Source organism: Lagenorhynchus albirostris, chromosome 6 (genome assembly GCF_949774975.1).
Source record: "Lagenorhynchus albirostris chromosome 6, mLagAlb1.1, whole genome shotgun sequence".
Taxonomy (NCBI): domain Eukaryota; kingdom Metazoa; phylum Chordata; class Mammalia; order Artiodactyla; family Delphinidae; genus Lagenorhynchus; species Lagenorhynchus albirostris.
In genome coordinates, this window is record NC_083100.1 from 78,539,547 (window position 1) to 78,567,475 (window position 27,929).

The following is a 27,929-nucleotide window of genomic DNA, read 5'->3' on the forward strand; positions in this document are numbered from 1 at the left end:
ATAACAGGAATAAAAAGAACTTGATACATAGCATCTACTAGAAAGTCTATACAAAATCTAATTTACAGTAAAAATAAGTGCTTTAATATACCTAGAAATACACTTATACTATTAATGTGCAAGACCTATATAACAAAACCCATAAAACTTTAGTAATGGATGTAAAAAAGAATCTGGATGGGAAGATTACATTATCAAGTATCAATTCTTGCAAAATAAATCTACAGATTCAATGCAATTAGTAAAAAAGAATCTAAAGATAATTTTCATGGAACTTGATAAACTAATTCTCAGTACTTCTAAAAGAACAAAAGTATAAGAATATCTGAATGAATTTTAGAAGAATGAAGGAAGCTTGCCCTACAGATATCAAAACATACAAAAGAGGTACAATAACTAAAACAGTGTGATACTGATTTAGGAAGAGTCAAATAGATTAATTGAATGAACACTTTTTAGGGAAATTGATAAGCCACTTCTAAAATTTATGTAGAATATCCAAGACAGGTAGAGCCAAAACTCTCTTACAGATAATATGGTGGGAGGACTTGCTCTTCCAGACATCAAGGCAGATCATAAAGCTACAGAATTACAACAGTGTGATATTGTAGACCAGTGGATAGAATAGGGAGTCCAGAAAGAACTCATACATATATGGATGGGATTGATACCAGAGGAGGAATTTCATCAGTGGGGAAACAATGGAATTTTTAATAAAAGGTGCTGGCATAATTGGCTATCCATATGCAAAAAATAAAATTAGATCTCTTGTTCATTATATATAAAAAAAAATTTCCAGATAGGTTAAACACAAATATGAAAGGTAAGACTCCTAGTATTTAGAAAAGTATACAGGAACACATCTTCATGATCTTAGGGAAGAATTTTTTTTTTTAATTGGAGTATAACTGCTTTACAATGTTGTGTTAGTTTCTCCTGTACAATGAAGTGAATCAGCTCTATGTATAATTATATCCCCGCCCTCTTGGACCTACCCCCCCCCCCCATCTAGGTCATCACAGAGCACCGAGCTGAGCTCCCTGTGCTATACAGCAGGTTCGCACTAGCTATCTACTTTACACATGGTAGTGTATTTATGTCAGACCTAATCTCCCAATTCATTCCACCCTCCCCTTCCCCCTCCGTGTCCACATGTCTGCGCTAGTCACAAAGGAGAAAATTGATGAGGTCGACTACATGAAAATTAAGAACTCCTGTTCATCAAATGTCAGTGTGAAACTAATGAAAAGAATCACAGAGAGAGGAAGATATTTACAACATGTATAACCATCAAAGGATTAGTATCCTTTATAGGATACTAATAGATCAATGATCAGGGGGCCAAGAACTCAACAGAAAAATGGGCAAGAGAATTAAACAGACACTTCTCAAAAAACAACAAAACATCCAAATGTCTAATACACATAGGAAAAAGAGTTCAACTTTACTAGTGTCATGGAAATGCAAATTAAAACCACAAGATTACATTATTTCACACCCATCAGACAGATGAAATTTAGAAAGCTTAATCTTAAGTGGTGGCCAGGTTAAGAGCATACATGTAAAGAATGTAAAAAATTCTTATCAATTTACGTGATAAGAATGTAAATTGGTACCAACATTGGAAAACAGGTAGCATTATTTAATAAAGTTGAAGATAAGCATACTCCTCAACCTATAATTTACCTGCCTACTTACATACTCTGGTCAGTTAATTGTCTATGAGTACCAGAATACACGTGCAACAATGTTCATTTCAACTTTGCTCTTAACTGACAAAAGCTGGATATACTCAGTTCCTCCTCACCAGCAGAATGGATAAATAGAAGTATTGTCATATTGTACAATAATTAAATTATTACACAATAATAAACATTATTATATGATAATATTATACAATAATAAAAGTAATGACATTAAGTGAAAAGTTAAGTTATAAACATTACATACAGCATGAATCCATTATATAAAATTTAAAAACAGACAAAACTAAACTATATTGTTTAGGAGTGCATACAGAGGTGGCAAAACTAAAAATAAAAGCAAGGACATTTTTACTCTCAAGGTCACGACAGAAATGACCTTTTTGTACCTGAGTGATAGTTATATAAATGCTCACTTTACCACCGTTTGCTAAACTGTACACATAAGCTTTATACAGTTTTCCGTCTATTATACTTCACAACAGAAACAAAATTAAAGTAAAAAACAAAAACAAAAACCCAGAAAGTAAAAGGAGAACAAAACAAGAAAAAACACAAGAGACTAGAAACAGACATCCATGTTAATTCAACTAGTGCTAAAAGTGGCATTTCAAATTCAATTTACTTGTTAAGTAGAGTCGAAACTGGAAAGAAGAGATTGCCTGATTTGACTGCATATGGATTTAAAACATCTTTATGGCCACACACACCACAAACAACTTGGAGGAAATACGCACACAGAAGAAACACATGGCCAATAGCTATAATATATTAAGAATGACTGGGGCTTCCCTGGTGGCGCAGTGTTTAAGAATCTGCCTGCTAACGCAGGGGACAAGGGTTCGAGCCCTGGTCTTGGAAGATCCCACGTGCCGCGGAGCAACTAAGCCCGTGTGCCACGTCTACTGAGCCCGTGCTCTAGAGCCCGCGTGCCCCAACTACTGAAGCCCATGCACCGAGAGCCTGTGCTCTGCAACAAGAGAAGCCACCGCAATGAGAAGCCCGCACACTGCAACAAAGAGTAGCCCCCGCTCACCGCAACTAAAGAAAGACCACGCGCAGCAATTAGGACCCAACACAACCAAAAATAAATAAATAAATAAAATTAAAAAAAAAAAAGAATGACTATAAATCAGTATAGGTGGGGAGATATGGGCCAATAATACACCGAATAAAAGATACAAATGGTCGATAAACATATGAATAAATAACCAACTTTATTAGTAGTTGGTAAAGTGCAAAATAGAAAAAAATATATAATATGCAGGAAAATTTAAAATACAATGTAATTATTTGTGCAATTATATATTAAACTTATTAAATTATAAAATAATTACAAAATATAAAAATTAAGGGGGTTATTAAAGCCTGAGTCTCCTTCTAGCTTTACCTTTCTTAGTGTATGACTTACACCCTCATGCTCTGCCCTCGGACATTACATCTGTGTCCCAGGCCTAGAGAAGGGTGGAATGGCAAGAGGAAAACAGTACGTGCCTGCTGAATCTGACCCTGCTCCTCAGTAAAATCATACCTTTCCCAGAAGGCTTATTCTCTAGAATTACACTTAAATCTTATTGGCAAAACTATGTCACCTTTTTCCCCTAACATTTAAGGAATTGAGGAGGAATGTATTTTTTTAAATTAGCATATTTCTGTCCCAAACTAAATTGCAGTTCCGTTAAAAAGCAAGAAGTGCTTAGTCAACTCCTGCTGCAGGATGGAAGCACCTAGAACAGTGCCTGCTACATTGTACATAATAAATATTAGTTAAAGGAATGGGAATTTTCATATTGTAATCTACATGATCCCCAGAATGACAGTGAGGGGCATCAAGATGAGATCTGAGTACCAGGAAATTAGGTCGGATAGAACAAAAGGCTCCCTGAGAGATCTAAGATGAAATGGATATAACTATAAAATGCTACTTGATGTCTTTGAAAACACCAAGAGCGGATTTAGACAGAAAGTTTGAGGTAGTGATAAGCCTCTAGAATTGTGCTGTTAACACCATAACCACCAGCCCCATGTGACTATTTAAGTTTAAATTAAACAAAAAAATATATAAAAACTCAGTTGTGCAGTCATGCCAGCCATATTTTGAATTCTCAATAACCACACGTGGCTGGTGGCTACCATCTTGGTGGTGCTGGTATAGAACTTTTCCATGACTGCAGAGAGCTCTATTGGATACTGCTTATCTGGAAAAATGAAGCCGATGGAGAAAAAAAAGGAGAGACAGAAAACAAACAACAACAACAGCAACAAAAACTATCAACTTGCAGAAAAACAAACCCTTGTGCAGGAAAAGAAAAATAATCATAATATATATATGGGGTTCAGCTATGAATGGCCTTTTGCTAATCATAATAACATAAACATTGAATTCTGAATTACATAAATAGAACATTATTGGGAGGATAGAGATGGGGGATGAAGCTTGTGTCGGGTGAGAGTGGGGGTTATATAAAAGAGAACTAAAGCCTGATCTTCCAAGGTGGGAACCTGACAGATAATGCCAATGACTGGAAAACTCAGAAAAGAATAATATAGACATTTTGTTAAATGTGTAGAGATAAATAACAAAAGATTCAGTTAAAAGGGTTAAAATTATTGTTTCCAAGGTGGGAAAAATAAAGGAATAGTGGAAACAGGAGGCACTGATTTTAATAACAAGCCTTGCAAAACTATTTGATTCTTAAATGATGTGCAGATAAAATTTGGTTAAAATAATTAATAAAATCAAACTGCAGCAACAAAAACTCTTTTACAATGCCATTTCCTCCATCAAATCTTTTCTGGTCCCCAGACGTGCCACTTCTATACTTTGATATTTCAGAAAGCATCATCTGAAGCTCTGCTATTGGTACCTCACTGTACCCTGCTTTGTTTTGTAGCCAATTATATAGGCTTATAGCCAAACTCCTATGGATTCATAAATTCTGAGACTAACTACCTACTGGTTTCAGAAGTTTCACAATATTTTGGTATTTCAGTCTAATATAAAGAGTAAAGATTCCAATAAAATGTTTAAAGATATAATAATAATAGCTAACATTTATTGAGCACTTACTATGTATAAGGCATATGATAAGAAGCTACCAATAGATCAAGGTGTCAATTGATTCTTTTTCCACAGAAGAGGCTGTTGATAGGCCAGAAAAATAGAGGTGCTCTTTTGTCTCGAGGGCATAACTCCAGATAAGCATTAATCTGTGCCTATTTTTTACTTTTTAAAAGGCCTGTATTATTTTTCAATTTAACACCATCTTTTAAAAAGTACATAATGAATAGTAAGTCATAATTCTAGTTTGCAGCTGCCAGGTGAATGATCTCATAATCCACACAAATATTCCTTGGTCATAAAACCTGTGGAAACAAAAGGAACAGGTATAATTAATTCAGATGATAAAATGATGTTCAAATTTTACCACCATATGAATCATGGAAGGGGGAGAGATACGTATGTTTGAAATGTGACATTACTTCCTAACATTTAACCAAAAAGAACTATAATAATATGTTTAGTTTCAAATCCATATCAAAATGTGAGTGACCCATGGGGTTTTTGCCTTAATACAGGGAAGTGGAAAGGGATTAAATCAGTGAAAATTGATTTCAGGTAGAAAATTGTTGGATGAGTTTTACGAAGTCAATGTCTTACACTCTGACTTGCGTAATAGAGCATTATCTTCTAGTAATTTACTGATTTCCATTTTATCTGCCCTTGCTGTTCAGAAATTGAACCCTTTTGTGCCTGCATTCACACTTTGCTTCTAGGAAGCATTTGAGTAAATAGAAAATCAATAACCCAGTTACATATGAGAGGCTCTGCATTCCTAGCAGCTAGGCATGCTTAGAAAGGGAGAAGGTGATGAACATGATCTTGGCATTCTCCCCACCTGGTTTAGTAATAGAAAAATGATGGGGCCTAATCTCTCGAATTACGCCCTGTGGATACCTTATCTAGTGTCACCATCAAGTATTTTCACCAATCACTTCATTTTTATCACATTTTTAAAAATTGGTTTTGCCAACTTGATGTTTTCTGGATCTTATCCCTGTTTCTTTCACATTAACACCTGTGACTTACCTGTGGCTCACCTGGTGAGCTGTATATGAGCGAGCATAGTTATCTCCATGAAGATTGGAAAATTGACAGGAAGAAAGTTGCAGAAAGCTTAAAGCCCCTCAAAGTCATGCTGATTTTCTTCTAAATTCTTTTGCATGAATATGGTATTAAACAGAGCTGTAGGAAATGAGAGATTAAACATAAATTTGAACCCCGTACTCTGGAAGTTAGGTAAAATTCCATTACATTTGAATACTTCTATGCAAGCAATTTGTTACCCTTTATCCTTTAGTGGAATTGATGAACAGGTGGTTTTCAGAAGCTCACTCAGTATATTTAGCCTCTGAAATTTGAGCAACTCGAGCTCTGATTGGCTGCTCTGGCCACATGATAATTCGGAGCCCAGGCTCCTCGCTGGCTCTTGCCTGGGGTTCTCAGGAGGGGAGAGTTGGGAGAGGCTTTGCTGCTGAGGAAGTTTATTTGGTAGATTGAAGGTAAGGCCAATTTACGGCTTTTTCTGTAATATTCTTTCAGGAGCTGTTCCACAACTTCCTTTGAAGTGTTTTCCAAAGTTTGGGTTGTAACTGGGGAAATGAGTGACACAAATGTGACTAGGAAAGTCTGTAACCCCATTGCCCTACTCAGACCTTACTAATACGTGACATGTAGTGTGTGATTAGAGTCGAGTCCTATATTAACCAATTTATTGCTTGACTGAGTTGGCTCTGTTGTCTAACAATTTTTTTTTTCATTTTTTGCCTTTTTTTCCCTAAATATATTAGGACAAAAAGGATCTATGTTCTACGTTCCTATATTTATCTGGTTCTACTGGGCTTCATTTGCCTCAGAAGGAGCGGCAGTTTTGCTAGCGTAACAAAACCAGCCACAGCTGGGGTATTGATTTACATGGCAAATATCTTTGGGCGAAGGGACAGCTGCTCCAAATCATCATCCACTTTTATCAAGGGAGAGTCCTACTCTCTGGCGTCAAACTAAGAAGGCCTTGGGAGATCCTTTTGCTGGTTCCTGAATTAGAAGCTTAGGCCAGAGACCCACCATCTCATATGTACTTCAATCAATGCTTTAACAATTTGTTATTTTTCAGGTTTGAACAGAGCTACAGAAACAAAAGAGAAAAAGCCACACAGGCCAATGGTGTTCGGGAAGAGAATAACCCCATTGCCTTGAGGTTTCTATTTTTTCTTTTAAAGTCCGTTGACAGATTTATTTTTATGTGTTCTAATTTGAAGCATAGGATCTATTGCATACAATGTAGTAGAACAGGATGGAGACCTAAGGCAGCCCTCCTAGAATTTGGGTGCTACCAGGAAAAACTCCAACTTTTTCTGAAAGCCAAGCTGAACTGTCACTAAAATTTTTGCTTGAAATTTTACTTGAAAATACTGTTCTCCAGGTATCTGGAAATGTAAATACTCTGTACCTTTGAATCCAAACCCTTTACCTCCCTTACCTCAGCTTCCTTTTACAACTTTAGCTAAATTGATCATGTAGCTAGAAGTAGCAATACAAAACATATTCCTGCGGGAATCAAGAGAAAGAAATTTGAAAAAAAAAAAGAAATTTGAAGGCTCAGATTTTTTAGACCTGTATTTAAATGTCTTTTCTCACTTAGCCTGCAAAAATATATGAATATGTAGAATGGATTAGCCTTAAATTCTGTTTTTAGAATGTTATAAGATGGTTTCAGTCCTGGGGATAGATTCTAATGTATTTTCTAGTGTATAGATTCTAATGTATTTTCATTCGTCTGGAACATGAAAAGTTTGTAGGTGCCACTACTACTCTGGGAAAATGGCAGATGACGAAGAATATGAGGAGGTGGTGGAGGTAAGATTTTTTAAAATCCTGACTCTGACAGCAGAGAATTTTATGTGGCGACAATCAAAATCGTGTAGGTGAACTAATCATTCGAAAAACACATTGTCTATTATAACTTCTCAAGGAGTCATCATTAAAGCACAAGAAAGGAATATTTTACGTTCAGTTTCACTATAATTATGTGGGAGTAGAACTGAAAAGACGTATCACTGTTTCCCACTTCTGCTTTTCTTTAAACTCTCAGGAAAAAAAAAAAAAAGTGTGGTGTAAAGACAGATTTTCATTTGTCTTCTGAAGTTACATTCTTCCCCACTTCCCAGATCCCATGATCAAAGGGACTGAGGGGATGAAGAGAAAGTTCTGAGAACTGAACTCTACTTCTTAGTGTCTGCACAGCCACAGAGGAAAAAGAGCTACTTACTCTTTGCTTCAATCAGCTAATTATCTACGTATAGGGCGAAATGGACCAAGTGTTCAGAATAATATATATATATGAGCTTATAGACATATGGGAGATTTTATATATGTGTGTATGTGCACACACATACATATATAAAAGCAAACTCATGAGTTTATTTTTATTTGTCTCACAAGTGACAACTGGAGCCACACTTCCCCACCAACGCCAATATATTTACCCAAGGGAACAAGACTAGCTTTTGCATTTGAATTTTGAAAAAAAACAAAGATCATAGTGGGCATCTTGAAATATTCCCTCAAGATTATTGGTGGCTATCTGACATGAGTTATAAAGTCGTTAATTGTTTATTTTATATATATATTTTATATTTATTTTATTTTATTTTGTTTTTATTATGTTGTGGGTTTTCTTTACCATCTCTTGCCTTTAGCATCCATGTGATACATTGCCATTGAATCTGAAGGTCCTTAATTGCCAATTAACCATGATGATCTACACATGTGAAAATCTCTAAGTGCCCAAGATAGGTGGAGGCAGCTTTGAAAATCTGTGCTTTTTAATAAGAATGAAATTAACTTTAAGCGTTACCCAGAATCAAATTCAAATTGAACGTGCCAAAATTTGTCTTTGGAAGATAATTTTATGGAGCAGTTTATATTTAGGTCAAGAAAATTTTATTCTACAAATAAAATTGCTTTTATTACTGAAGGATATGAAGAAGAAGGAAAAGAAAAAAAAAACCCAGACTGAGACTCATTCAATATAATGTTCAACTTATCTGGCTTAAATGCCAAAGGTCTTGTCTTCAGTGTTCAATATTATCACTAGTGCATTTTACATATGTCCCTGATGGTCAGAATAATCACTATGAAGCACTAGCACAATTATAAATTAAATTGCCTTTCCTATGATGGTAATACCAGGAATACTTTTTAGCCTCCAACTTAAGTATACCTTGTCTTTCTTAAAATAATTGTGTTCATTGGTCCCTGGAAATTGTCCTTAGTGCTGGATTTGATGGATTTAACTAGATGTCATAAAAATGGAGGAGGCTATTTTTAGGCATCTCACCCTTGCCATTTTGTTCCCATTACTGCTTCTGGGTCTGACCAGCAGGTGATATACTAATAGACTTTCTGCCAGAGAGAATTGAACCAAGGTCTCTCTGACCTCAAAAAAGATGCCATGAGAATGGGATGGTGGCAGATTTAAGAAAATGGGCAGGGAAGAATTCACAAAACAGACAGGAACTAGCTTTAAAAATATATCTCCTGGGGATCTTGGACAACTAAATAAAATTGTACTGTCATTCTGTACTCAAACTTAAACTTGGAAAGAAAGGAAAAGGCAGAGATGTACTATCTAATTAGTGGCACAGCTCTAAAAAAAAAAGAGATTTGGCATGTAAGTTAATGCCAACCATTTGGATAATGTTGCCTTTTTTGGTAAGCTTTTTTCTAAGACATGTTTACTAATGATGAGAGCCCAGTAAAGGTAAAATTTGATGGCTACCAAAGAGCTGCTTTTACTTGGATGCTAAGAAAATCCAAAATAGTTGTGAATCACTCACTTTCATTTAAAATTTCTTTTCAAGTCACTGATGTTTTGTGTGGCCAGAAAAATGGTTCCATGTAGATCAGCATCAAACAGCATTTCCTAAAGTGTCCAAATGATAGTTCCCAGGTGATGAAGGCACAGCACACAAGAGATTCTCTGTCCTGTAAGAGCTTGTGATTTATGTTGCTATGTGTAAGGGCACAGAGACAGAATTAGATTTCAAATTTTTAAAAAATAGTACAGGAGCAAAGAAAGCACAGGAGTGGGGGACGTTAAGCAAGTTTTATGCTAATTTTACTGCAAGTGAAACAGACCATGTGGCCTACTGACAATGGTTAAGTAATTTTATGAGAGTTCACTGAACCAAGGGCAAAAGAAAGGCCCCCAAGAGGGATTTTGCCTTCAGTGTTTTTTCCTCCCCCCAAGAATATGTTTTGGTGGTAAAGAAAAAATGAAGCATAAAATGTTATACATTTTGTTAACTGAGAAAATGAACCAAGTGTTTCATTTTTATCCCTTTCCTTGTATGCCTCGGCCTAAACTAGTCTTTCCTTCTGTTCACCCAGCTTTGCTGGGTGATGCTGGGGGCAGGATTCCACTCTCCTTAGCATCTGAAACAAAATGTCAGCCAGCTCCTATCCACGTCTATTTATTGCTAGTGATGTCAGAAGTAGCTCAAAAGTAGATTTGACTTCATATCCAGCCTGCAGGCACCTCAGAGCCATCAGTGGCAAATCGCTGCCTAACTTTCCCACATTTTGTTGATGAGGAATTTCTCCGTAGCAACCCTTTCAGGACCATCATGCTACTAGAAGCAATTTGCCCATCACTCCAGAAGAAACTCTTATTACTTAGTACTCAGGGTGGTATAGGGATAATTGAGATGTGTCTGTGCTTTCGGATCTATCATTTCCATGATAACAATATTTTAAAATTTTATTCACACTGAGGTTTCTGGTTTTCTTTTTTATTGTTAGTCAGCAGTGAGTTTTATCACAGTTCCTCTCTACCAACCCACACACTCAAGATATTGTTATTATATTCTTTTCTCAGCAAACTCTATCTAGGGTACCATAAGAAAAAACTTTTACTTGTCTCAAGTGAAATAGCTTCAGCAGAGAAATAGCCAGCATCAGACACTTTCCTCGTCATTCTGTCTGCATCTCCTTGTCCAGTCTGAGGGCTTTCACTGTAGCTACCCTGATGTTTCACATAGTTGGAATGTGTTCCAAAATGTGAACAGCCTCCCTCATCTACGTCCTTCCCACAAATATTGAAAACCAACCGGACTAGTGAAATAAGCCAAGTGGTCCTACTGAGGCAGAGCAGAGGTGATTTCTGCTTTAGTTCTCATGATAACTTTGTTCTCTATTTATAGTATTACACAGAGGAGACAGTCTATGAAGAGGTGCCGGGGGAGGTAAGACCCAGCCCACACCTGCACGAGCTGCATGCTCATTAAAGCAGAAGGAGCCTTCTCCTCTCTCAGACTCCCAGGGCCACCGAGCTGGCAAAAGGGAGAATCTGGAGGATCACTCACCTGTGTGCCCAGCAGCCGGTGTTAAAAGAATGAACGTTACCTGTTTTTACTATTCAATATATCCAAGATGGCTAGGGATGGTTTCCCCTGTTACTCGTATTGTATTTTTGGTGTAGGTGATGCTTATTAGAATGACGTCATTGGCTATCACCACTCTCTGACTGCAGCAAAGGTATTGCCTTGGACTTGTGATTTGCACGGGGACCAACAGTTTTATTGTGTACTGTCATAACTTCTGGGACGCCAGCTCTGCCAAAAGAGATGGCACCTCCAAGCCTTTGTTCTTGATGATACAATAAAATGCTACTTAGATTTTGGCACATTAGGAATTCTGAGAAAGTCATTTCCATAAATATTCCAAGTTGGAACTTTTTTTTTCAAGCTCTCTCATGCTTCATTTTCTGCATGGAGCTGTTTCTCTTGAGCATGACAAATAGTGATATGGATGGCTAACCCTGAAGCCTGCATAAAAACTAACATCTGTAGATGTTGTAAATTGGTTAGTTTCTCACCATCAACCATACATCAGTAATAACAGGCAGAGAGCAACCTGTTAACAGTGATCTGACAAGAGTAGAGGTAGTTGTCATAGATGTACAATTTCCTTATCATTTAGGTTTCTATTTTCATAATTGATGCTAGAACCCTTCCTTTGGTACAGATGATATAAGCTGTGAAGGAAATTTTACTATGAGATGGATTGAAGATTTAGCTACTTATCTTCTTTTCGTACATACTGTATTTTTAACCTTGGACTAAACCCAAACTTTGGACCTTCGTTTCTTCCACTATAAAGCCTGTTGTAAGAAACAACTATCTCCCACCTACCACATACGTAGGACTGTTGTGAGGCTAACCAATTACCCCATTATGTTGTCATCATTATTCTTGTCTACCTAAGCATTTATTAGTGTAAATGGCACTCCAGTTCACATTAATTTTTTTAAAACATCTTTATTGGAGTATAATCGCTTTACAGTGTTGTGTTAGTTTCTGCTGTATAACAAAGTGAATCAACTCTATGTATACACATATCCCCATATCCCCTCCATCTGTGTCTCCCTCCCACCCTCCCTATCACACCCCTCTAGGTGGTCACAAAGCACCAAGCTGATCTCCCTGTGCTAACTGACTAAGCCAAAAGAATGGTAATCACTTGCAATATTGATGTGATTCATTTTTTCAAGTTCATCATTCTTTGTCTCATACTACAGAATGCTTAAAACACCTGCAGAACAAGCAACCAACTTTTTCTTAGAATCATTTAAAAGTTAATATTAAAGTCAAGAATTTGAGCTTTATTTGATTGTCTTCATTTTTTTGTTCCCTGATCCCAGTTTGCTTTTACTTTACCCAGGCAGTTTAAGAAGATTTTTAAATGTTTGAAAATATTTTTATTTTTGATTTTTATCCTATCTTAAGGTGTTCCTTTAGGCAAATGGAATTTTAAGGTAATGTTGCAAGTCAGTAAAGAGTAACCATTTTATTCCATGCAATCTGACACAATCAGCATTCAGATTTATGTCACACAATATGCCTTCACATGAATATAGCATGTGAGTTCCTGCTTTGGCCTGCTTTAGATATGGAGAAGTAACACCAGGGATATCAGTCTGACTTGAAGTTAGAATAATGTATATCAAGACTACGGTATCTCAGTTTTTACTTTCGTAACAATGTTGCCAAATTTTGACATAACTGCATGTCAAATTTTCAGACAGTAACAGAAATCTATGAAACTACGACAACAAAGACATCTGACTATGGGCAAACAGAAACTTCCAAACCGGCACTGGCACAGCCAGTACCAGCAAAGCCGATGGGGAGGAAGAGAATCGTTCGAAAGAAGGTGGACTCTTCAAAGTTCATGACCCCTTACATTGCACACAGTCAGAAAATGCAGGATCTCTTCAGCACAGTAAGTCTCAAACAACTTCTGCTTATCTGGTTTTATTATTGAGAAATTACTGATCTCAGCCAACTCTGTTTTGGATGCTGGCTGGATTTTGTTTCTCAACCATGTATGAGACAAAACTTATTGTACAGAAATATAATGTCTTGTAACTCTTGAATTCTGCTTTCAGGTAATTTACTTGCACCATTGCAGCATCAGGGGAAGCATCCTTATTGAAATTTTCCCCACAAAATAAGTATAAGGCCAACTATAAAGCATTTACTGGATTTAATCACTCTTTGATAGCCAGTCTAGAATAATGAAATCATAGTTATAGATTTATAGATATAGATTTAGTTGAAATCAGTTCACAGAAGCTAAATAACACTTATCTACACTATGTCTGAGCATGATGCCCTTCAAGTAGACTAGCTAACAGTATATAACAAGGTCTCTAGGAGGTATAGTGAAAAAGAACGTGTAGTTGAACAAGCCAGGATCAGACTAAGAACTCTTCTGAAACTGAGGATCGGAATGTTTTACTGTACCTTGGAACAGCAGTTTCTTAACTGTGGCTGCACATTGGAATTCCCAAGGAGCTTTAAAACTACTGATGCCCAGGCTGTTCTAGTTTAATTGGTCCAGGCAGGCCTGGGACCTGTAGAGGAGGATTTTTAAAAGCTTCCCAGGCTCTAATGTGCAGCCCAGGTTGAGAATCACTGCTTTTGATGATCCCTGGTCCTTACATTTCCATGGACAGTTCCGTAAGTTACACTGACTGGCAGCAGGTTTAGACCCCTTTGAATGGATCTCACTTGTTGATTTCCAGAGTAGACTGAGGTCTCACTAGGTGACCTGATTGCACATCCTCTGGAGGTTTGAAAAAGATGAAAGGTACTCAGGGGAACATCGAATTATATAGGATTAATGCTTATGTCAAAAGCATCCTGTTGTGGTTGGCCAATAAATATTCATTTCTGGTTGAGTGTTAACTACTGGGGACTATTTGGTAAATTTCTAGTTCAGATTATTGAATGATCTAAAATTTAGGTTTTCTAAAATTTAGATTTCTAAAAACAAGATTATCTTGCCTCTTTTATCACAGTCGTATTCAGCAAAGATAGAAAAATTTATTTGTCAATTTATTGCCATAAAAATCACATTAATTCAGACACTAATATTCAAGAATTTCTGACGGTCTGAACAAAATGTTGGCAAAGGTTTGTAATATTTTTACACTGATTAGTAATGAAATCAATGTATAATTTAGATTGTTGACTATTCCACTTGAGTCTTCCTGAAGCATTAATAATGATAAATTATGCATATTATTGTTAAAGCAAGAACTCGTATATTTAGCAGAAATAATAAAATTGCATTCCTTTTTAAAATACTCATAATTTAGACTTCCATTAATTCAGCTGGTGTCTCAGTTATCTAAATTACTGAGATTTAGCTGCAACTTCTGAACTGAATATTTTTGCATTGTATTAGCAATCAAATCTTTTCAGACTTGACTCAATTTCTATACTTATTTCCTAAAATTATTGAGGTTCCAGCTTTTTATGTGTGAATTTAGATGATAAAAATATTGAAAGAATCATTTTAGGGCATTTCCAAGACAATATTTTATAATAAAATTTCTACTGTCTCCAGTATTCAGCCATGTTTAGGAAGAACAATTAACATATCTATTTTAGTTTTTGTTGAGAATCAGGGTAGGGGACAAAAAGAGAGCTATTATAATTGATAATTGTTATAAACCTGCAAGATTAAAAAAATAAGATGGGGATGTGTGCATTGCCTGAAATTTCTGCTACTGTGTTGTCAGGGTTTAGGCTAATATCTGATATTCTTTTTAGAATAAATACAAGGAGAACTATGAGAAGGCAAAAGGACAGCCATATGCCATCACAACTGATACCCCAGAACTTCGCAGAATCAAGAAAGTACAAGATCAACTCAGTGAGGTGGGCTGCATTGCTAAAATAAAGGAGAGAGACATTTCAAATATATGCCTCCTACTGGGAATTTGAGGGCTTTAAATGTGGAGAGAATAAGGGGTCGAATTACTATGAGCCAGTCCAGAAATCTAGAGGAAGCAACGGCCATAGATTATGCTGCTGTAAATGTGAACCTAAAGAGATTTCTAAAAGCTTGGCTTAAAGGTGATATGAGATGGGAGTTCCAGCTCGCTGTGATCCTCCATACTGGAGCACAGGGAGGCTGAAATTTGCCTGGGAAAGCAGACACGCAGTAAATACAGGTGCTCTATAGATCTTTGGAGATCACAGTTTTCTACCTAAAATGCAGAAACTTGGCTTTGTGATGCAGACATAGAGTGATTGGGTCAGTGCTCTTTATTATAAGATATTCTTTAATATACTCATATGTTCATGCCTGTCATGAGTTCTAATTGTGCATTATTTTTGCAGGTTAAGTATCGAATGGATGGTGATGTTGCTAAAACTATTTGTCACGTAGACGAAAAAGCAAAGGACATTGAACATGCAAAGAAAGTGTCGCAGCAAGTCAGTAAGGTAAGGTCATGGGATGGATAGCTGGGGTACTAAATAGCATGTGCATTGTCTCTGCCTGGCCTTAGAGGAGAAAACTGGACTGGCCAGATCCTGCTCACCAGTCTCACTTGAACCCACAGGCATGGTGGGCTCTAACGGCAACACGTGTCAGGGAGGCTGCACAGGTGACTGAAGTGGCCGGTCAGAGCTATGGGGGTTGGAAAGCCCAGGCCATGCCACTCAGCTCCAGGCAGGTGCTGCACAGAATGCAGTCCCAGTGTCACCAGAATCTCTTATTTATTTTTTAAAGAAGTTGGGAGGTGAATTTTTATGAGAAATCTCCAAATTTCAAAGGTAGGCAACTAATTAAAACATTTAAAAAAATACCATCTAAGTCAAACACATCTACCATCCAAATTCAGTGAATGACTGACAGGTTGCAACCTTTGTAAAGAATCTCTAGAGAATCAGAATCATGATTTAGTTTACAAAATTAGGCTTTTCAAGTAAAAGCTTACTAATGCAGGCAAATTATCATGGGATGTCGACATGGTCAATGTTTCCATAATTGATGCTGGTGGCACATCAGCAGGCTTTGCATGAGGACAACTTGAGTTTGAAAGACTCTTCATAGTGCTCTCCTTTGTGCTCTAAATCCTCATGCCCTTGTGGGAGACATCAAGTCACAGGTCCTCTGTTCTTTCTGTCCAGGTTTTATACAAGCAGAACTGGGAAGACACCAAGGATAAGTACCTGCTTCCTCCTGATGCCCCTGAACTTGTCCAGGCCATCAAGAACACAGCTATGTTCAGTAAGGTAAGGGCCTCTGCTCTGTCGCCACTTCTATCTTCTCATGTCCTCCCACACGTCATGCAGAGGGATACCCCATAAACCCTGGCTAATCTGGAATATGGTTCCCCAACCATTTTGTGAGTAACCTTGAGACATGTGGGGCTACAGGGGTAGGGCTGGCCAGGAGGAACTGAGAAGAACGCTCTTGGGCCAAGTAGAGGAGAGGGTCTGAACAACCGGGGAAAACAAAGATGCACCTGAGAGCCTGCTGTGAGATCCACAAAGACCCACAGAGTGTAGAGCCTGTGCTACACTTTGGATATTCCCAGCTGTCACTCTCATTAAAGCTTTAATTTTCTCCCTCTTATTAAAGGTTTATTAAAGGTTTAAGCACAGCAATTATGCTAAGTGCTTCCTGGCTCCTTACATTTGCATTAGTACTTGCTGCAGGAGGCAGGTGCAGTTACAGAGGGGAGATGAAACAAAATCAGACACGTCTGCCCTTCTGTAAGTAAGACTTGTCAGGAGAAGCTGGAGAAGCTATTAATAAATATGACTTGGATTGAATGGAATTTGTGAATTCCACTTACCTTTGCTCTCACCTTGCCCTGGGTTCTTTATGCCATTGATGGATGAATTCAAAATTATATATTTCAAGTAAGTGTGTTCTCACGTTCTCATAACTTTCATTCTTCCCTGATTTAGAAACTTTACACTGAAGACTGGGAAGCTGACAAAACTTTGTTTTATCCATATAATGATAGCCCGGAGCTGAGGAGGGTTGCCCAAGCCCAGAAAGCTCTCAGTGACGTAAGTGCAGTGCAGTGTGCACATTTGGGAGTGTGGAATCAGGACACCTCGAATTATGTCTTCTAGCCAGAAGTTCATTGCAACTCCTCCTGTAAAAAAGACTAAGTGCTATTATTGTAAAGGAGTACATCTAGAATCATGATAATTTATGATGTCTAATTTAAATTAGATTTTATAATTTATATTACATATAAGTTAGTCTAATGCCCTCTTCTTACTGGTGAGGAACATGAGTCTAAGGTCACATAAGTAGTTAGTGGCAGAGCCCAGACCAAAAGCCTCGTCTTGTGATCCTAAGACCAATGTTCTTTCCGCTAGAGCATGTGTCCTTCTATCCCGCCGGCTGGAGTTAAGTTTTTCTGTGACATTAGAGTGGCATTTAAAAAAACTTATTGGGATTATAGCCACCTTCCCAGTTGTATTAAGGGAACAATGTTATTGAAGGATTTTGATTTGCTATCCTAATCATAAAGTCTGAACTGTGGTATGTCCCCTACTTCTGCACGGGGGACCTGACTACATACTTGTCCAAACATCTTGGTGTGGTTATCTCACAAAGAGCTCTCACCATTGAGTGTACATAGAGGATATTTCAGAGTTAGTGAAAAAAAAAAAAAATTCAGCAGCCCCATTGGCCAGAATTTTAGTATCCTAGACCTTGAAATCTTTATTAGAGGAACTTAAAAGGCATAATAGAGCTCTTAGAATTGAGAGCAGCAGCAGCAAAGATGACCACTTGGGTCCAGCACTAGCCCTTGTTTTGAGGTACTTTATTTCTTGACCCCTTGATTTGCTAGAGGCCATACTGAAAATAAGACTGCTCTAGGCTTCAGGAAAACACTGTATTATAGAATGAGACATTGTCTTTCATTCAATAGACCCCTGAACCTCTTACGTTAAACATAGACTAAAGTCACTTGGCATCTTGAGACTCATTAGAATGCATCCTAGGATCCTATCTAGCCCTGAACTGAAGTTATACATACTCATTTGAAGGTATCTCCAACTTTTGAGCTCTATTTTTTAATTCCTATCATTTGATATCAACTGCAAGTTTAATAGACATATTTCTATCCCAGTTTGCATATATTTGATTAAAATATAGCACAGATATAATCCTATCCTTCCACAGGGTAAACTAGGAAGTAACGGAGGCATAACAAAATTTTAAGGCCTGCTAGTAAATGGCAGCAATTGTAATGTGTGGGGACCTTCTGCCTCTCAAAATTTTAAGATTAGCTGTTTGGTTTTGAATCTCATAAATGTACAATGTTGTTGTGTGGCCTTTATCAAGTGATCAATAATTTTTTTTTTATTGAAAGTCCATTATGCATGCATACCTGGCAGGATGAAAAAGTACAAGAAATTTTCATCCTTTCCCCCTGAGAATTTAAAACCAGGCTGGTAAGATGAAAGTGTTCTATAACAAACAACAAGACAAACATTAACAAAAACAAAAAAGCCAAAGCCAAAGCCAAACCCTACAGCCTAATATTTGCTAAGAGAAAGACAGGACATGTGTGAATAATCAGAGAAAGCCATGTGGAGGTGGTGATCCCAAGGGAATAGGTAGTGATGAACAGGAAAGGCATTTTGAGGAGAGAGAGTACTGGACAAAGGGACAGTAGTGAAATGAGTCTGGAGTTTCAGAGGACAAAGAAAGTGAATGCTTGCTGTGATAAACCATAATGGAAAAGAATATAAAAAAAGAATGTCTCTGTGTGTATAACTGAGTCATTTTGCTGTACAGCAGAGATGGGCACAATATTGTAGATCAACTCTACTTCAATTTAAAAAAATTGAAAAAAAAAAAGGAAGTGAATGCTTGGGTGCTCAGTTAGGAAGGCACTTGTAAGAAACTGGTAGCAGGACCTTGAAAATCAGGCAAAATAGCTTTGATATAATATGGTAGGCATTGAGAAGCATCATAAGATTTTGGAGAGGAAAACAACATGATAAAAGTAGAATCTCAGGAGGCAGACAGCAGAAGCAAGAAGAACTACAGTCCTGCAGCCTTTGGAACGAAAACCACATTCACAGAAAGATAGACAAAATGAAAAGGCAGAGGACTATGTACCAGATGAAGGAACATGATAAAACTCCAGGAAAACAACTAAATGAAGTGGAGATAGGAAACCTTCCAGAAAAAGAATTCAGAATAATGATAGTGAAGATGATCCAGGACCTCAGAAAAAGAATGGAGGCAAAGATCGAGAAGATGCAAGGAATGTTTAACAAAGACCTAGAAGAATTAAAGAGCAAACACCTGAAAGTAGAATCTGGAGAAATTTTGATGGACCATATGGTGGATTGAGACAGGGAACATCATGATGTGTAGAACATTATTTTAGTAACACAGACAAATCAGAGGGATGGTGGAGACAAAGGAGAGGAAGAAAGGAATCTGAAGGTGGTATTTAAAAAAGTGTTAATGACATTAGATATTGGAGATAAAGGTGAGAAAGGAAACATCCATGAGTTTATGACAAACTGGTAGTCTGGGTGAATAGGGGTATAAGTGGTAAAGATGCCTTTAGTGAAAAGAGAAATAGAGTTGAGATAATGGAAGAAACATTCAGATCAAGGCATTTGATAAATTAGAAATTTAGTTCTATTGCACAGGTGTGATATCAGGACAAGAGATTAATATTTGAGTCAAATAATTTTTAAAAACTGACAACTATAGACATGAAAATGTATGAGGGAGGCAGAACAGTGTTTGGCCAAGGGCAGAGTTCTGAAGGACACCCACACTTAGGACACCTGGAAAGGAGCCAACAGAAGAATGACAGAACAAAGGTCAGAGAAGTTGAAGGGGAACCAGGAAATGCCATGTCATGTAAGCCTAGGGAGAAGTTTCCAAGAAGACTCTTAATCTCCAAATGTCTCCTTTTACCCACAAAATGGAGAGATGAAGGGTCACCTCCATGCCACTTTAGTGCTATGGACTTTGAACAATTAAAGTTGACCACATTTTTTGAGATATCTCAATAAAAGACATAATGAAGAAGAATTTATAATAACGAAGTAGAATCTTCCCATCCTTGCCTCAGAAAGACTTGGCAGTTGAGGTATGGCTTTTATTTTTGCTGCAGACCAAGTATCAGATTACCAGCATGCCTATTAATACTGTTGTCAGCACCATGAACTTCTACAGTTATTGGACACAGGGACCCAAACAAGCTGTTGTCCACAAACATACCACTGGGTATGTTCATAGATTTTGAGCTAAGTGTTTGGTTTCAGAGGCTCTCTCTCCCTCTCTGTGTCCTTAACCCTACTTACCATGTTTTCCTTATTATCTAAGTAGAGACAAATGACTTTGCAAACACTGAGAGTCTTTAAGCTGATCCAGAGTACCGAATTCTAACTAGACAGAATTCTGAACAGAGGTTCTTCAGAAATTAGGACTTCTAGATCTGATCTCTCAGAAAGTTCTTGACAGCATGTCATACTTAGTAAGCATTTCTCCTGGCAGAATGTTGCTTTCTCCTTAAGGACTTAGCTAGTCATGGAAAATACAGGTTGCCCTATGCCTAGAATAAGTCTTCACTTATTTAAAAGAAAATAAGCCATGGAATTAATACAAATACATTTTAACATCTGTCTTTTATATCCCAATCGACTTAGTATTTGTGAAAGTGTTTATATAGGCACTAGGTAGATATTTTTAGAATAAGATATAGTTAGACTTGGTTAAAGTATGATGAAGATGATTGTGACCTTGGAACTATCCTACCTATTTACTTTATAAATAAGGATACTGCCACATGGAAGAAGAAATCATCTGTAGAAGTCTCACAGCTGAGTAGTGGAAGAGCTGGGAGGATAATTCTCCTCTTCAGATCTCCCCGGATGGCCTCAGTTTGTAAAACACACATTCAGAAATCAGTCATCAAACCCTCGCTCCAGTCAGGTACTAGACAGGGAACAGGCTTCCCAAATGAGAGGTTGCCATCCCAGAGCTCACAATCCAAGGTGGGACAGACATGTAAACAACCAGTTACAGTGTCATCCGATAATTCCTTTAAAGGAGGTAAGGGCCAAGTTGAGTGAGATCCCAGGAGAAGGTCATCAAGACAAAAAAGGCTCAAGAGGTGAAACCGTGCCTGTCCTGAGACATGAAGAATGAGTATCAGTTTGCAAGCAGATGGGGAGAGGGTGGAGTTGGAGCTTCCAGGGAAAGGGAACAGCATGTCTGAGGTTCAGAGGCATAAAAGGACCTTGTGTGTCTGGGGATCTGTGAATGTTCTGCATTGTTAGAGGCAGGGGTCAAGACTGGTGGAAGAAAAAGCCAGAGAAGTCAGTAGTGAAGAAAAAAGGGAGAACAGGAGCCAGGGGGATGCATAGTCAATGGGCACAATGCTTATTTTAAGGTTCAAGAGGCCTTTTGTAGGCTGAAGGAAAGAAGCTAATGAAGGGGGGGCTGTTGAATCTGTAAGAAAGAAGAGGGGTGGCTTCTCGAGCTGGGTACCCAGGGCTACTGGAGTGAGCAGCACCCCATGTGCAGGACTCATGCCCTGCAAGGGATGCTTCCTCTGAGCCATGCAGGGGCTGGGAGAGGCAGGGATGAGGATAGATAAAGATAAGTGTGTAGCCTGTCTTTATGAAAGAGGAAGCTGAGAGGAAAATGGAGCGGATTGGACAGTGTTGGGGTTTCAGACGAGTCACTGGGAGTAGAGACTGACCAGAGACACAAAATGGGATGTTCAAGCTTCAGTAAAGGCGAAGTAGCAATTGGATACCATAAATGCAGAGTTTTGGGCACAGAGCACCAAGCAAGTAGCTGTTCACAGAACATACCATTGGGTAGACACATAGATTTCAACTAGAGGCTTGGGTTCCAGAGGTTCCCTCTCCCACCTCTGCACCTTCTTCCAGTGTCCCTTTTAACCCTGCTTATGGTGCTGTCATTACCTAATCCATAGAGTTGTGTGATTTTCCTCAGCAGCACTCAGCATCCTGGATATAAGAACAGCTGAAGTGTGTGCTTGACTTTTCCAGAGCTGGGAGTTTGTGAGCAGGTGTGATGTAAAGACAAGGGGATGGGAGTTGAGGGTGCTACTTAAGAGAATATCTTTAGTTGTAAATCATGGTGTGGAGACGAATGGAAGGGGATGGATGTAAAGCCAATAGTCTTGGAGAAGGAAGACTCAAAGGAATTGAAATCACTAGTAAAGCTGAGAGAAAGGGCCTGTAACATTTAAAAGGATAAATTACAGTACTCTAAAATGTAAGACTTCAAATAAAGTGGAAGACATAGCCTTTTCTAAAAAATGTCAACAAATGGAATGTGGGAAGTAGATTAATTTGCTATAGCTCTTGAGCATCCCTGTCTTTTATTTTGTCAGATTGCCTACAAAAAAGGTCACGCTGAACAGCAAACTCAATTCACATCTCTGCCGGATCCTCCAGATATAGAATTTGCCAAGAAAGTGACCAATCAAGTGAGCAAGGTAAGTAAATGGGGCTGGGACACTGTTTCCCTTGAAAACTCTGCTGAATAATCTCAGCCATCAGAGAAAGTAACTAAGGTAAACCTAAAAACGCAACACAAACACTAAGAGTATTTGTGTATATGACCGGAAAACTCTACGGCTAAAGAAACACATCCATTAACACCGTGGAACCATGTTAATAAATACTCAGCCAGCTTGATGACTCAGTGATTGATACATGGGAAAGTGTTTTGAGAACAGAACCCATGTCCTGATGTCCTTTGACATTTTGACTTATGAGAGGGATACTAACAGAGTAACCAAGTAACTGCAAATTTCCACAAAGGATCTGATTGTTTTAATTCAGTGCAGACCCTGTATAGTTTTATGCTCAGAGTCAGACTTGGAGAAAATAAGAGTGCATGAGTGATCTCTCAGATGTAGTTTGGTTAGACAGCCCTGGGAAGTGCACCTCATAATTTTTAAGGTCCTGGCAAACAGCTTACTCTGTCTGTATTTAGTCTGGTAAACTAGCTCTGAGGAATGCAGCCCTGACAGGGAATGCAGAGAAACAGATGTTCAACTGATGAATAGATCCATGCTAAATTCCCATTTTATTTGTTTTGGTTTTGTTTTTTGTTTTTTGCGGTACGTGGGCCTCTCACTGCTGTGGCCCCTTCTGTTGCGGAGCACGGGCTCCAGACGCGCAGGCTCAGCGGCCATGGCCCACGAGCCCAGCCGCTCCACGGCATGTGGGATTCTCCCGGACCGGGGCACGAACCCGTGTCCCCTGCATCGGCAGGCGGACTCTCAACCACTGTGCCACCAGGGAAGCCCCTAAATTCCCATTTTAATTTGGCCCAAATCAGGCCACTTTCTTCTGGGATACTGCTGCTTTTAAATACTTTCCTTTGCCCTCTGTGGAGTTGACTGTCAGTTTGGTCTTCTGCTTGAATTGTGATGGGACGTCATGATTTCTATCTTGTTTAAGTATTTTTGGGGAAATTATGTCTCCAGTAAAGGAGAAGGAAGAAGATTACAGATGATGAAGTCTATTCAGCAATATTTTTTAGTGTCTGACATTGCAGATTACCTACTGGTGTAACCAAGGGCTATTTGGATAAAAGATCTAAGTACAGTAAATTTTCACTGATAGGAATACCGTGAACCTGAAATTTTGCCCAGGCAGGGCTAAGCAGATACTAACTTTAAACCTAACTATTCACAAAGAGATGGCCTCCTGAAAGTGTTGCTACTGTAAATAAGATTGGAGAGAAGGACAATTAGAGAGAAGGATGGTTATTTATTTATTTTTGGGGGGGAGAAAAATAAAAAATGGCTTTCAAGTAGTCATTTAGAAAGAAAAATGAATCTATTTTTAATATTTGCAACATTCTTTTACCTCATTTGAGTATGCGGGGTGGGTACTTGAAAGTGATTTAAAAAAAAATCTATTTCAAACTCCTCTATAATCAGTCTCTCCACTAATTTAGGCTTGCCAGTTAGTCTAGAGCTGCACTCTTTTTTTTTTTAACATCTTTATTGGAGTATAATTGCTTTACAATGGTGTGTTAGTTTCTGCTTTATAACAAAGTGAATCAGCTATATGTATACATAAATCCCCATATCCCCTCTGTCTTGCGTCTCCCTCCCACCCTCCCTATCCCACCCCTCTAGGTGGTCACAAAGCACCGAGCTGATCTCCCTGTGCTATGCGGCTGCTTCCTACTAGCTATCTATTTTATGTTTGGTAGTGTATATATGTCCATGCAACTCTCTCACTTTGTCCCAGCTTACCCTTCCCCTCCCCGTATCCTCAAGTGCATTCTCTAGTAGGTCTGCATCTTTATTCCCGTCTTGCCCCTAGGTTCTTACAATTTTCATTTTTTTCTTTTTCTTTTTTTTTAGATTCTATATATGTGTGTTAGCATACGGTATTTGTTTTTCTCTTTCTGACTTACTTCACTCTGTATGACCGTCTCTAGGTCCATCCACCTCACTACAAATAACTTAGTTTCTTTCCTTTTTATGGCTGAGTAATATTCCATTGTATATACGTGCCACATCTTCTTTATCCATTCATCTGTCGATGGACACTTAGGTTGTAGAGCTGCACTTTTAATAGAGTAGCCACCAGACACATGTGACTATTGAGCACGTGAAATGTGAGGTTATGAACTGAGTCCTATATGTGTGAAATATACACTGGATCTTGGATCTTGGACACTTGGTATGACAAAAGGTAAAATAGCTCATTAATTACTTTATATTACATTGAAATGACAATATTTGGCATCTATTGGCTTAAGTAAAATATATTATTAAAATTAATTTCCCACCTGTTCCTTTTTTACATTTTAAAGTATGGCTACTAGAAAACTTAACATTACAGTGGTGGCTTGGATTATATGCCTATTGGGTTGCAGCAGTCTGCTGGATGCAGAGACAGCATTGGGTACTTTGAAAGCATTGCTACAACTGGGTTTGCTTTGTGGAATAACAATACGATCCAAGGGGAGGAGGGCTGTGGATGAAGGTCATTAGATTCAGCCATGGTGATAGTTATTCATCCCAGTCTCATCCAGATTTCCAACTTCTAAATGGCTGTTGTGCATCCAAAATAATAGTCAAATAATAATAGTCCCAAAATAATAGTCCCAATAATAATTGGGAAGAAGTGCTTGTGACGGGTAGCAGTCCATCCAACAACAAACCATCCAGTAAGAGAGGTGTAGGGCTGCCAGGGGTGACTTAGATGTGGGACTTGCTGCCTTTCTTTTGAAGTTTTCCTCACTCTTAAGCTGCTTTGACCCATGTTTCAGTATCATTTCCTCTCTCTCCAAAAACGTAAAATCTCCTTTATCTACTCCCTTTCGTGCTTTAATTTCGTAGCATTTCCTTGTCAGATTATGTCTCCCAGATCCATCCCTTTGTCTTACAGCCTCCAGTTCAGATTTTAACATAAGGAACACATATCTGTAATGATTATATTGCCGTTACATTCTGTTTACCATCCTTCCTTACTGTACCTTTCAGAATCAAGTCTCTCACCATTGTCTTTGGCCAAAGCCATCACGTACATGCCAGCACCTCCTCCTGGCTCAGCGCGTTTTGTAGAGATGGGTAGGCAGGCAGGACTGTTCGTGTACACCGTGCCTACTACAACCAGCTGGGGTTGTTACAGGGGGTTCTGTAAGAAACACTGGGAAGTCCCTTTAGCTTCTCTGTGCCTGCTTCTCTGCTTTCGTACAGACTCGTGATAGGAAAGATATAAGATTTCAGGTTGGAATTTCCAGTTGACACTAGGTCTGGACCTGAAAGGAGAAACTGGGATCTAGAATGTTAACCTTTTGAGAAGAAAGGATATAGGGTGTTAGAGAGAGGGCTGGGCTTCCTATGACTCAAATTCTCTGGCTTTGCATATCACCCACCCTTGGTACTTGTTCTTTAAAGGTGTAACAGAAAATGACTTTCTTTTTCTTTGGAGAGTATGGTGGGGGTATAGGCAGGCAAACACTTTGAGACCCCCTGGTAATGTCTGTGGACACATTCTATTGAGCAAAGGAGGGGAAATTGCTCTAACCCAGCTCTGGCTCGGGCTCATGTCCCAAATTTGGGGTTAATTCGATTCCAAGAATATTCAAGCCAAGGTAGTCAATATATCATGGACTAGGTTCAATTTAACATAGTTGAACATACATTTATGTGGTAACTTCTGCATACTGCATTTTGTGTTAGATCCGGAGGATTCAAAAATGAAAAAGATATAATTCCTCTTTCCAAGGAGCTCACAGCCTAAGATTCAGGTGGTGTGGTGTTTGTGAGTTAATATGGGACAGCAGTTCAATTTTTTAATTACTTGTCAGTTCTCATTAAAATTTCTTTAAGTCTAAACCAGGAAGTCTTATTCATTGGCCTACATGCCAAATTTTGTTGTGTTGCTTTCTGGATAACTAGGAGTTTTGGTAAAGTTCAGAAATTAATGGCAAAGTTCATCAGGCATGAAAATCTGGGGTTGAATGGTTTTATTATAACTATGAATTATAGAAGGAAGATGCATCCGACTCTCTCTTCCCTCAAACATCAGGGACCATCTGTGAGTTCTCAGTGAACTAAGTCTCTAAACTCAGCAAAGCGGGGATTGATACCTCTATCCCCTGCACCCAACCTTCTTTTGGGTAAATTGACACTATACTGGGAGATTTGAAGACATCTATTAGGTACCCAGGAAGGGCCTGGTCAAGATATTTTTAAAAGCCAACCACTACCACTTAATTAGCTGCCTTATTTGGCAATTCCCAGATTTTGCTTGTCTTATTTTCTTTCTTTCTTGTTTTTTTATCCTAGCAAAAATACAAGGAAGACTATGAAAATAAAATCAAAGGCAAATGGAGTGAGACACCTTGCTTTGAAGTTGCAACCGCCAGAATGAATACTAATAACATCAGCACGGTAAGTAGGAATGGATTGCCAGATGTCCTTGGGTTGAGAGGGTGACCCTTTCCTGTATGACTTCTAGCCACCTGCTGCTCCTGCAATGGTACTGGAACATTTGAATCTGGGCACCTCTTCTTGGGGGTAAGACCTGTGTAGTGTTCCTATTTAGAAAGAAATTCCACTATCTTTCCTTCCTTTTGAGAAATGCTGTTTTTATTGGATTCCATTATTCTTGCCTCGGTTTTCATAGGAACAATATGGTTTCAAAGTGAGTACAGGTGAAAGGGGTCCTTTTAAGTTTATTCTGTGTCTGGGCACTCACACGGTACATTTATGAAACTGATTAGTTTCTTCCTAGATTCTCCTCCCTGGACAACATAAGTCCTCTTTTTCTCTTCGCTTAAGTTCTCTGCCTCTGGCCTTTGAGAGCTCCTTATTTGAAGTTGGCTTTCAGCCTATTATAATTTTCCCAAGTCTCTGTTAAGTTGCTAATGGTTTTTGTGATGGCACCACATTCTATAATTGTAATCTGACCTGCAGAAGCTAAGAGGAGCATGGCTTTGGGTAACATCTCCAAATAGTCTCTGTCCTCGCGTACAAAATATTTACGTAGTTTGTTCCCTCAGCAGTTCTCCAGCATGTTTAATGTCTTACAGAGGAAATACCAGGAAGACTTTGAGAATATGAAAGACCAGATCTACTTCATGCAGACTGAAACACCAGAGTACAAAGTGAATAAACAAGCTGGGGTGGCAACTAGCAAGGTATGGGGACATTCTCTCTTTTATCTTGATGGTCTCAGTGTGGGTGAATTTCTTACAACTCTTACTTTTGTATATAATGGGAAAAAAAGGTTCTTAGGGGAACAATAAGAAAAATACTTCGGGATTACAATAGGGCTACCAATTTT

The 27,929-nt window shown here is 38.4% G+C and overlaps 1 protein-coding gene across 34 annotated transcripts in view; it reads left to right on the forward strand.

Annotated features, from left to right (window-relative positions):
* Positions 1–6,197: 6,197 nt before the first annotated feature.
* NEB (nebulin) overlaps positions 6,198–27,929 on the forward strand; it is a 226,748-nt gene continuing 205,016 nt past the window's right edge. For all 34 annotated transcript variants that reach the window (XM_060152928.1, XM_060152894.1, XM_060152905.1 and 31 more), the window contains exons 1-12: positions 6,198–6,266; positions 6,878–6,961; positions 7,556–7,620; positions 10,968–11,009; positions 12,847–13,047; positions 14,886–14,993; positions 15,459–15,563; positions 16,254–16,358; positions 17,040–17,144; positions 22,496–22,600; positions 26,930–27,034; positions 27,676–27,783. In XM_060152928.1, coding sequence (XP_060008911.1) covers positions 7,585–7,620; positions 10,968–11,009; positions 12,847–13,047; positions 14,886–14,993; positions 15,459–15,563; positions 16,254–16,358; positions 17,040–17,144; positions 22,496–22,600; positions 26,930–27,034; positions 27,676–27,783 — 1,020 coding nt within the window. In that variant the 5' untranslated portion in view covers positions 6,198–6,266; positions 6,878–6,961; positions 7,556–7,584. The remainder of the gene's footprint in view (positions 6,267–6,877; positions 6,962–7,555; positions 7,621–10,967; positions 11,010–12,846; positions 13,048–14,885; positions 14,994–15,458; positions 15,564–16,253; positions 16,359–17,039; positions 17,145–22,495; positions 22,601–26,929; positions 27,035–27,675; positions 27,784–27,929) is intronic.